The sequence below is a fragment of the Sinocyclocheilus grahami genome, unplaced genomic scaffold (assembly GCF_001515645.1).
Source record: "Sinocyclocheilus grahami isolate Dianchi unplaced genomic scaffold, SAMN03320097.WGS_v1.1 scaffold67.1, whole genome shotgun sequence".
Lineage (NCBI taxonomy): Eukaryota > Metazoa > Chordata > Actinopteri > Cypriniformes > Cyprinidae > Sinocyclocheilus > Sinocyclocheilus grahami.
The window spans coordinates 1,694,262-1,704,090 of NW_015505246.1; the positions used below are offsets into that span (position 1 = coordinate 1,694,262).

A 9,829-nucleotide genomic window follows, 5' to 3' on the forward strand; every position below is an offset into this window, starting at 1 on the left:
CACACGATGTGCAAAACTCCGCATTTGAACAGTCAATAGCAAATACTTAAACTAATAACAAAACAGTAGCTGATTCAGAAGCGTCAGATTGTCATAGCAAAGTCAGAATTACCTCCTTCCTAGGTTCACGAAACGGTCGTCCATAAAATGCACTGCTGTTCTGTTGTAAGTAATCTTAAAGATTCCTAAATGCATCTACTTCCGGAAGGCCAAATAAAGTGCTTTTGCTTTCGCCTAGAAACACGCAGCGTCTCCCTGACATGCTGCTTCAACACTAACTGTGGTTACTGAAACCACGCCTTCTTTCTTTGCGTGAACATTTGGGCGGCATTATGCTAATATTTCCACATAGTGAGGTAGATATGTGGGGGCGTGTTAGAACGAGCCGTTTTAGGGGGGCGTGGCAGAGTCTTAACTTTGATGAATATCTCTTTGGTTTTGAGACTTTAGTCTTTGCAACTTCAGGGATCTTATCTATGCACAATCAGCTTGTAACACTCCAAAGAGAAAGGAAAACTTGAAATCGCATCATATGACCCCTTTAAAGAACTTGGCATGTTCATTAATCTTCTTTAGGAGTACTGCATACTTTATGCAGAACACAAAAACATTTTAGAGTTGACCAACAAGCATCTCAAGTGTAATATGGTTTCTTTTTCTTCCTTACTCTTAAATGCCTGAAAGGGAGGCACTTTTGTAAAGAAAACAAAAGACAGTATGTCTGAAGACTGGAGATATTATGTAGCTTTTTTGGTATTTTTGGAGCCTAGGTGTGCCAACTTTTTTTTCTATTTCCATTATCAATATTTTTTTGTTGAGCACCCTGTTTGAGAGTTTTTCCAGTGACGTATGTGCTTTTGTTTTGATTTTATTTTATTGTCATTTTGTCATTAACAAACAACAGTTGAGAGTCACCAGAAACTAGACAGAGAGAGGGGAAAGAAACCAGAACATAATAAAAAAATTAAATAAATGGATCATTACTGATACATAAATAGAAAATTTTTAATATTTAAAAATAAAAAGCTTAATATTTTATTGCACACCATAACCTAATATGGCAATAAAATCTTCAAAAAATTAACCAATAAAAAATAATTTAAAAATAACAAACATACAAAAAACTTTTCCAGGTTTTGAATCCCATATTTTAAATGTCTACTGCAAGCACAAGTATCCATTGCTCCAAAATTTCAAAATTTAAAACAATTAAATTAATTTTGCACAAAACATGATTGGATATTCAGTTACAGGTCAATTTTATAGAGATTATTAGACTGTTTTTAAGTGATTTTGGGGGCTTTGTATTTTATCAGGCAGATTTATAAGAGCAGCATGAAACCAGGGATCCAGCCATGTGTCACCCACATAATCACCACTGCTCATCAGTTGGAGTTCAACTTTTCCTGGTTGGTGGTCACATACATAAATGAGTGTGACAATTCCACTCACCACTTCCATGACCTGAGCGCTCCACTGAGAGAGCAGCTGCAGACCCTGCAGAGCCAGATCAAACAGCTTCCTGTATTCAAAGTCCGTCTTCTGGGCCTCCTGACGCCCTGAGCCAGTCACTACCTGCAAAAATTAGAAAAGAAGGCAATGACAGAGCAAGCAAACAAGATAACATAACATCCAACACAACTACTACCATTAGAGAGAAAATGAGCAAATTAATGAACCACTGAAAGCTCTTCACACAAGCTAATGACAAAACTCCAGGATCCCTGCCGCATCTATAGAAGCACAGGCTGCATTCGAAATGAACAAACACAGGAGGAAATGCCAAAACCCTGTATCTGTGCACTTGTTTCAGCAATCCAAGACAGCACAAGACACAAGCAGTGCGTGTCAAAACCCCTGACATCTGACAACCAGGGCTGTGGAACGAACAAACAAATTCCTCCCCTGTTTCTCCTTGTCACCGGGCTGCTGTCACTGATAGCGGACCCCAGTTGTCCTCTGGCTGCCAATACCTTCTCATTATAGTGCTGCTGCCATGTCTTAATTCAATCCCAGGCTGGCCTCCTCCCCTCACATTTCCATATTCATCTGTAAGAATACAGCCCCCGTGGTTATGAATGCAAACTCTGAGTTGCTGAGATTGAGCCTTGAATCCAATTCAGCCAAGGAAAAGGGAATCATGTATGAAGCGAGAGCTGTTCGCCCTCCTATGGCTAATGAATATTTATCAAATCTACTCACATGAGAAAAAACTAATTTAACAAGGGCAATGTAAGCCACTGTAGCTTCTGATTCTCATATGATTCCCACCATTAATGCACTTCTAAAAGATATTTTTCAGCATCCGATAGGCTGAGGCTTATTCAGTTTAATTAGCAATTTTTTTACCATAGTTACCATAAGAACTAGAGTACTAGTAGAATATACCGCATGAATACTTTTATGCAGCGAGGATGCATTAAATTGATCAAAAGTGATACTAAAGGCTTCACATTGCTACACACAAATCCTATTTTAAATTAACGAACTTTCTATTCATGAAAGAATCCTGAAAAAAAGTGTATCATGGTTTCCACAAAAATATTAACGTTTTATAATAGTTAGATATGTAGCTTGAGCCCAAAATCAGCATATTAGAATGATGTCTGAAGGATGATGTGGCTTTGATGACTGAAGTAATAATTAATTATAAAATGTATTCAAATAAAAAGCTATTTTACAGAAAACAGTTAGTTCAAATTGTAATATTATTTCACAACATGAATGTTTACTGTATTCTTGATCAAATAATTGACATTACCGCAACCAAAATTGTGATTTAAATCCAACCCTAATAAGCATCAGCTGCTTTAATGTGATGCTAAACAACACATTTGTTTTTGCCAGTTTCTGAATCAAAGAACTACTCAGAAAACAAACTTCGTCAGAGGTCTTATGTTTAGAAATAGCAAGTCATTTGGCATATTAGGTAATAGACATTTCATCCCCCAACGTCATTGGCAGCATGAGTCAGTGCATGGCAACTGGAGAGTCTGCACTGCATTTGTTTATAAAGACGGTGATGAAAAGACAGTTTTATTTATTTTATTTTTTTTTTTTTTAAACCTCTCACCTCACTGTTGCTGTAGCGAGCCAGCTCAGAAATGAAGCGCATGTGGTCTTCACGGATTTGAATCATCTGCTCGCAGATATTATACTGCGGGCTACTGCCTGCAGATGTGCACGACCACCTAGAGGATGGAGACCAGGCAATTAAAAAACATGGAAGGGTCGGTCCAGTAGATAGAACAACATTTAGCTATTTTCATTTTTGGTGAACTTTCAGAAAATTTGGAATCAAGTACTGCTCAATTTGTTTCTTGCAAATGTTTAAAAAAGGACATATAGAATTTTATCAAATTTCAATGATGCTTTTGCAATCTTAATTCTTCATTTATTACAGTGTCTCAGAAAAGAGCAACCGGTACATTATTAAACATATCTTTAAGAAAGATAAAGTTATATGAGTTTGGAAGGGCAGATTTACATTTTGGGTTAAGCTAATACACATCTACATAATACACAGCGTTCACATTTAAATATGGCATCCTAGGACACCCACCTGGATTTGTTTTCCTCATAGTGAGCGCTGGTTTTGATATAGCGGGCCAGCTCAATCTGCATGTCACCAAAAAGAGGTACTACCTGCAATTGCTGTAGGGGCGGGGCAGAAGGTCAAATCAAATTAAAATCCTCCAATAAAAGTGGTCAGATGAGACAGATTGTGGTTTACACCAGATATTAGCATGCATGTTAAATGCATTTCCATTTGTGAATGTCAGAAATTTCATGTCCGATTTTATTACCAAAAGCACAGACACACACACCTTGAAAAACTTGTCAATTTTCGTGAGGTTGATTCTCTTCTTGGCATCCAGTTTGTAGATGTTGCTGTTGGTTCCATCCATGAGATAGAGACCAAAGCCCATCACCTACAAGACAGTCACACCAAACTGAGAAAAACTGGTGTAAAAATCCTAAATAAAAATCCTTGATTTTTACATTAAACAGTGTACTACATGGTAACAGTGACTGCTTGGTCAAGATTATGATACATAAAAATCAAGATTCACATTTAATATTGTAAGAAATTTAAGAAATACTAGCAAAAACATAGTACTATCCTTAACTCGAAATGCAGTGGCACTTTTTTCCATTTTTCTGTAACTGTAAATATTATACCATATAATATTTTGGTGTAAGTAATTAAAAAAAAATAATAATAATTAATTCAGCAAGGACACATTCAATTGATTAAAAGGGACAGTAAAGACATTTTAATGATACAAAATACCTCTGCTTCAAATAAATGCTGTTCTTTTAAACTTTCTATGCACCAAGAAATCCTGAACAAAATGTAGCATGGTTCAAGCTAAAATATTAAGTGGTGCTACTGTTTTCCATATTGAAAAAGAGTATTAAATCATCATATTAGAATTATTTTTCTGAAGGATCATCTGAAGACTGGAGTAATGGAGTAATTTGCCTTCACAGGACTAAATTACATTTTAAAACACATTGAAATAGAAAATATATTGTATAACTGTAATAATATTTATCAATATTGCCGTTTTTACTGTGTTCGTGAACAAATAAATGCAGCCTTGGTGAGCATAAAATATTTCTTTCAAAAGCATTCAAAATATATGCTTACTTTGAGTAGCATGTGTTTCTCAATGGGGGTGAGGTACATCTTGTTTTCATAGTAGTCCACACACAAGTTAACGATGTCTGCCAACAGCTCATCATATCCGCTAATCACTTCAAGCTGCTGCTGTAGGGACTGAAGCAGAGACGCCCGTCAATATCAGCAACTCATACACAGAACATGTCTGAAGCACTGCTGCATGTATTTGTGTTTATTATGCTGCTATATCCAGAGACTTGAAGTCAGTTTAGTGAATGTCAGTGTTCATGAGCTGGTCTAAATAAAACACAAATGTGTCTTCACTACAGTTGCAAAACAAATGAACACACCTTGTTTGTTTAGATACTTTATAGTCAATGCATTTTCTTAGTATTACGTGTTAGTTTACAGAAGATGGTGTGGTACCTGAGTGATCTTGTTGTGGTTGGCCAGGAACATGGATAAGTTCTGAGATTCCTGAATGGAGGATGGCTCAGACATTTTCCTCAGGAACTGGGCAGCTCTGATGGACAGAGAGAAAATAGTTTGAAATGTCTGTAAAATGGTATAATAGATATAATATATCTATCTGTGATATCTATATCAGTAAAATGCCAATGAAGCACCAAAAAAAAGTGTGTATACTACAGCGATAACACTGACCAGAAGAATTCAGATGTGGAATGACTGCCATCTAGAGGAGGAAAGTATTAATGATGAGGCTAGATGCAAAACTGAGGCTCACAGAGAGCAGTCTGTGGTTACCTCTTGTAGGCGGAGTGATCATTTTTGACGCTGCACTTCATGTTCTTAAGTTCGTCCAGCACCGCAAACATGTTGATGAACTTCCCCAGCGTGAGCAGATAGGCTTCAGACACAAAGTCCTTCCTCCGCTCGGCGTGACACAGTCGACGCATTTCCCCACAGAAGCGATCTATTGCTGTCCTCTGAGAGTGAAGTAAAATGAGAGAAGCATTAGTGTATCTTACAACATCTTATATCGAAATCTAGAAAATAGCATTCATCTTTACCTGAAAGTACATGAAGTTCATTAATTTAGTGACTTCAGGCTCGAGCACCTCCACTGTCTTCTCGTAGATTTCCACTCTGTTAGGCTGTTCATTACACTTCACCTGAGAGAGGGACAGATGGAGAGGGTCAAAACAACATACTTCCAATCTGTGTTGATGGTGTTGTGATTTTTTTTGAGCGGCTTTAGATGTGACTAATTTACCTGAGGAATAGCTCTTGAACAGCTCCTCCAGGTATACAGCATCACAGCATACTCCTGTCCTTCCTCCAACATCTCATTCTGTAACACACAGCAAAAGTTCCCCCTTGAAATTATAATACACTGGAGCAACTGAAAGCAGTGGGGACAAAAGATTAAAGGGATAGTTCACTCAAAAATTACTCATTACTCACCCTCATGTTGTTCCAAACCCGTATTACTTACGTTCATCTTCAGACCACACATTAAGATATTTATGATGATATTTTGAAGAATTGTTTAATAAAGTTGCAATTTTTGTTTCCTTTGTCAACAAAAAGTATTCTCATCGCTTCATAAAATTACAGTTGAACCACTGACTATTTTAACAATGTCCTTACTTTCTGGGCCTGGGAACATTTTAGTTACATTGCTGTCTATGCAGGGTCAGAAAGCCCTTGTATTTCATCAAAAATATTTGTTTTCTGAATATGAATGAAGGTCTTATGGGTTTGGAACGACATGAGGGTGAGCAAATAATGACAGAATTTTCATTTTTGGGTGAACTATCCCTTTAAGGCCAAACTGAAAATGTGGATTTTTTTTCTATATAAATGATTATATCAATTGACTGATTGATTAGATTTTAAAATATTTTAAATTTATTCTCCAAACAGTCTTAGAATAATGAACAAAAACTAACTAGAAAGTAAAATGCAGAAATATTTAGGATTTAATCTACACTATTTCAAGGTTAAAACTTTGTTAAACTATACTAAATAAATGATAAATAACCGATAATTCATAAAAACATTTTAATAGTCAATTTTTCAGGTAGCTTAAATTGTAACGCTAATAATTTATTTTATAATTCAACATTTTCTATTAGATAATAAGTACATAATAAAAAACGAAATAATATTTACAATAATGCAAAATAAATTGATTTCTGGACTGGTGATCTCAGGATTTTAAATCCCAATTTATACATCAAATGCAGCTTCTACAATGAACCTTTATCTCATGATGAATGTAATGCCAAAGAACAGATTAAACCACTTAATCTTAAGATCTTAACAACTCTCTAAAGAAACTTTGGAGAAAATCTTCCCTAGAGTAACAAAACGCTCTTCCTTAGACACTCTGAGACTTTGTGGGTATGTGTGTGGCACCACACTACTTCCACACACACTCTTCAATTCCTCAATAGGTGCTTTTCCAATGCATGGTACGGCATGGCACGGCTTGGTATGGTTCACTTTTGGGGGGTTTTCCAACTAAAAAGTGGCTGTTTCGTTGTCTGTTGAGGAAGCACAGACGTTCCTCTCGTTGATAGCAGAGGAGTGGATCCAGCGAGAGCTTGATGGGGCGACGCGGAATTAAAAAGTTTTTCAGGAGTTGCAGTAGTAGAGGCGGCGCAACTATAACGACATGTGAATAATCCCGCCCACTCTAAAGCGATACTAAACTGCAGTGGAAATGCAAACCGAGCCGAGCCGTGCCATGCAGTGGAAAAGCGCCAAATGATGCCAAACATTCCCTGACAGCTATTACCTCTCACTAATAGAGCACACAGCAGTTCACATTCAATAGGGCTGGCTTGATGGACTGATTCGGACAGTCAAGGTCAACTCAACGGAGCAGTGATGGAGTCGAGGTTTAGTGATTTAAAGAAGGATAGCTAGTGAAGCTGGAGTTGAACAACTGCCTGTTTGTGTGGAAATGTTGAGAAGATCTTACCATGCCAGAGTGGACAGTGGCCTGCTCGATGTAACGGGCAATGCCTGTCACAAAAGCATTGCGGTCCTCAAAGTTGGTGTTGAAGTTGGGCTAAGGATGGTAAAAAGAAAAACCCTGGTTATGCTCTGTCTTCAGGTATTTTGGGTTTATATAAATAAACTGAAGATCTAGGTCAGTTGTTACCTGGTAAATGAGCGAGGAGGGCAGAGGCTCGATGCAGGGCTGCTGATCTGGAAGTGGCAGCTCCTCCAGCAGGTCCACATTGGACAGAGCATCTTCCAGAGTCACCGTGGACGCCATCACTCTAGAACAAAAAGTGATGAATGAATCAGAACAGTACCATTCACAATTTTTTCATGGCGCAATACTGGATCATACTGTCAAAGATGTTTAATATTTGATATCACAGATGGCAAACATCAACATAAATAAAGTAAATGTTTGGAAACTATAGCAACAGAGCAAAGGCAAGCAAGAGGTTTATAGCTGACAGGAAAAAATAAAACCTCAAAACAACCAAAAAACTCTCCCTTATCGTTGCAACTGGGCAACTTTTTCACACCTCACAGCGTCGGCTGTCAGAATGAAAGTGCTCTCCTACTTCCTCTCTTCCCCTTATGGGGTAAAACCTCATACTGTGTGCTAATCTGGCACCATGCAAAAAATAAAACTTCACTGTATAGAGGCGTTCATGCTGACAGTGATTAAATTGCTAGAAATTCCAAACTAATATTACATTGAAAATAAATCACTGAGATACAATGATTTAGATTATGGTTTTTTTCTCACGGGTCCAGAGCCTGTTCACTGAACAAACATCATCTGCTTGGCTGTGATTGTGTGTCATGTTTTGCAGCAGTTTCACATTTAGCATGGAAAGACAAATTGCTTGTTGCTGAAACTAATACTGGCCACAAGCACACAGAAGTGGCTGACAGACAATTAAAGGATATCAAAAGAGGAAATGCGATGCAAGCCAGAGGAAATGGAGATGGGCTGCTGTGGTCTTGTAGAGATCCCTACAGAATAACACTGCAGATATCCTGACACACATCTAGACATATTTAGAAAGGAAAAGCGTACCTGATCATGGTGGTGCACTTCTAGAGTTAAAAAGAGAACTTAACAGAGAAAAAAAGCAGAAGGAGACATTATCAGGAAGCAAGCGAATAGAAAAGAGTAGGGCCTGCAGTCTATCATGAAGAACAGAGTCTCTAGAGAAACACAGTGATGTTATCAGACACACACTGCTGCGGTTGACACTGACAGCTGCTTTTGACTGAGCAGCTGTACTTTAAAATGCAAATCGTACACACTCAATTGAAGCTGAAGAACATAATTTGTTTTAATGTTAAAATCTCTGTGCAATATGCAGAGAAAACTATAAGTAACCGCCACCTGTAGACTGACTTCCTGAAGAATGTAAACGGGGAGGGACTACTTGTTTGGCAGATGGGGGTGGGGCAGAAAGGACAGCATTTTGGAAACCTGTTTGGATAAGATTAGTTTTGCTATTCAGTGTTTAAGTCACTAGTGGTGAAATTTGAGATTGAACACTAATTTTGAGTATTGAGATTAAACTGAATGAATGTCTATTACGAAAACAAAATATACACATACATACACAGGGTTTCTGCAGGTTTTATGAAGGTAATTTTAAGAACACAAGTTATCAGCCTAACTTCAAAGTTTTAAAATACAATCTAATCTCCATTACTTTTCATTCATTTTACGAAAGAAAGAAGGAAGGAAAGAAGGAAGGAAAGAAAAAGAAAGAAAGAAAAAGAAAGAAAGAAAGAAAGCTAATGTCCTCCTGAATAGCTCTGCTCCAAACCAAGACTTTCTGCTCTGATTTCACCTTAAAGCCTTAATTTGTGGACAGGTAAATTAAGACTCTTTAAGACCTTTTTAAGACCTGCAGAAGACCTGTTTTAATATGTACAACAAGGAATGACGATTCTTACACTCATCCAACGTCTCCGTTGCTAATTCCAAAACGTCATTTTAGACCTAGTAACAGAGGCTTGAGCCATTGTTAGCAGACTAATACAGTTATTAATGAAGTTACGAGAGAGAGAGAGAGAGAGAGAGAGAGAGAGAGAGCGAGAGATAGAGATAGAGCGAGAGATAGAGATAGAGCGAGAGATAGAGATAGAGATAGAGATAGAGATAAAGATAATGTAGAGAAATAGAGAGAGAGAGAGAGAGAGAGAGAGAGAGAGAGAGAGAGAGAGAGAGAGCGAGAGCGAGAG

General features: G+C 37.6%; 1 protein-coding gene across 1 annotated transcript in view; it reads right to left on the reverse strand.

The window, feature by feature from the left end:
- Positions 1-9,829, reverse strand: part of cyfip1 (cytoplasmic FMR1 interacting protein 1) — a 41,765-nt gene that overhangs the window by 23,691 nt on the left and 8,245 nt on the right. Inside the window, exons 2-12 of the mRNA XM_016272095.1 lie at positions 7,761-7,881; positions 7,578-7,667; positions 5,862-5,939; positions 5,659-5,760; positions 5,393-5,574; positions 5,054-5,150; positions 4,655-4,783; positions 3,828-3,932; positions 3,563-3,654; positions 3,074-3,191; positions 1,453-1,575 (exon numbers count right to left, since the gene is read on the reverse strand). Coding sequence (XP_016127581.1) covers positions 1,453-1,575; positions 3,074-3,191; positions 3,563-3,654; positions 3,828-3,932; positions 4,655-4,783; positions 5,054-5,150; positions 5,393-5,574; positions 5,659-5,760; positions 5,862-5,939; positions 7,578-7,667; positions 7,761-7,877 — 1,233 coding nt within the window. The 5' untranslated portion in view covers positions 7,878-7,881. The remainder of the gene's footprint in view (positions 1-1,452; positions 1,576-3,073; positions 3,192-3,562; positions 3,655-3,827; positions 3,933-4,654; positions 4,784-5,053; positions 5,151-5,392; positions 5,575-5,658; positions 5,761-5,861; positions 5,940-7,577; positions 7,668-7,760; positions 7,882-9,829) is intronic.